The sequence below is a fragment of the Crinia signifera genome, chromosome 8 (assembly GCF_055691185.1).
Source record: "Crinia signifera chromosome 8, ASM5569118v1, whole genome shotgun sequence".
Lineage (NCBI taxonomy): Eukaryota > Metazoa > Chordata > Amphibia > Anura > Myobatrachidae > Crinia > Crinia signifera.
Genome location: NC_139224.1, coordinates 10731247 through 10732466, shown reverse-complemented (window position 1 = coordinate 10732466; position 1220 = coordinate 10731247). Strand labels below are relative to the sequence as shown.

General features: G+C 48.8%; 1 protein-coding gene across 1 annotated transcript in view; it reads left to right on the top strand.

Annotated features, from left to right (window-relative positions):
• The first annotated feature begins 1047 nt into the window (after nt 1-1047).
• GRM7 (glutamate metabotropic receptor 7) overlaps nt 1048-1220 on the top strand; it is a 345665-nt gene continuing 345492 nt past the window's right edge. The window contains exon 1 of the mRNA XM_083155738.1: nt 1048-1220. This exon is cut by the window's right edge and continues 476 nt beyond it. Coding sequence (XP_083011864.1) covers nt 1190-1220 — 31 coding nt within the window. The 5' untranslated portion in view covers nt 1048-1189.

Sequence of the window (1220 nt, the reverse complement as noted above, 5' to 3'; positions counted from 1 at the left end):
TGCTACATTTGGAAAAATAGCTAAGCCGTGTTTTACATGTTGTGACAAATTGAGAAAAAAAGCCAAGATGTATGTGGACACATAGGTCACGCATGTAACACATAGCAGGGAACATGTCAGCACTGAGGACGTCTCCCTGGACATATTACAGTAGGTCACGCATGTAACGCAGAGCAGGCAGGGAACATGTCAGCACGGAGGACAGCTCCCTTCCAATATTACAGTAGGTCACGCATGTAAAAAAGAGCAGGGAACATGTCAGCACCATAGACATACAACTACTCTCACATGTAAGGTGGTACAGAGGGCATTTCAGCACCACGGACAGCTTATATGTACAGCTACTCTCACATGTAACGTGGTACAGAGAGCATTTCAGCACCATGGACAGCATATATGTACAGCTACTCTCACATGTAACATGGTACAGAGGGCATATCAGCACCATGGACAGCATATATGTACAGCTACTCTCACATGTAACATGGTACAGAGGGCATTTCAGCACCATGGACAGCATATATGTACAGCTACTCTCACATGTAACATGGTACAGAGAGCATTTCAGCACCATGGACAGCATATATGTACAGCTACTCTCACATGTAACATGGTACAGAGGGCATGTCAGCACCATGGACAGCATATATGTACAGCTACTCTCACATGTAACATGGTACAGAGGGCATTTCAGCACCATGGACAGCATATATGTACAGCTACTCTCACATGTAACATGGTACAGAGGGCATTGCAGCACCATGGACAGTTTATATGTACAGCTACTCTCACATGTAACGTGGTACAGAGGGCATGTCAGCACCACGGAGAGCTTATATGTACAGCTACTCTCACATGTAACTTGGCACAGAGGGCATTTCAGCACCACGGGCAGCTTCTCGTGTCTTCATTAACTCACACAAGTCACAGCCTGAGAGGAGGGCAGAGAAGACCCCCAAATTGTGGAGAAAGTGACATAACACGCAGCCTGCGTGATGACATGCGGAGGGTGGGCGGACCAGCCCATAAATGCAGCTTTAAAGCTCTGGATGTGCAGAGGCGCCCACTGTGCTGTCAGTGGCAGCAGCAGTACGTGAGGACGGAGCTCTTCTGCTGCTGACTGGGGACTCTTACAGCTGGAAGACCACCTCCCTAAAAGGAGGACATACCCTCCCCTCCAGGGGCAGCCATGCTGACTCCGGGGGGCGCTTGGTTTGCAC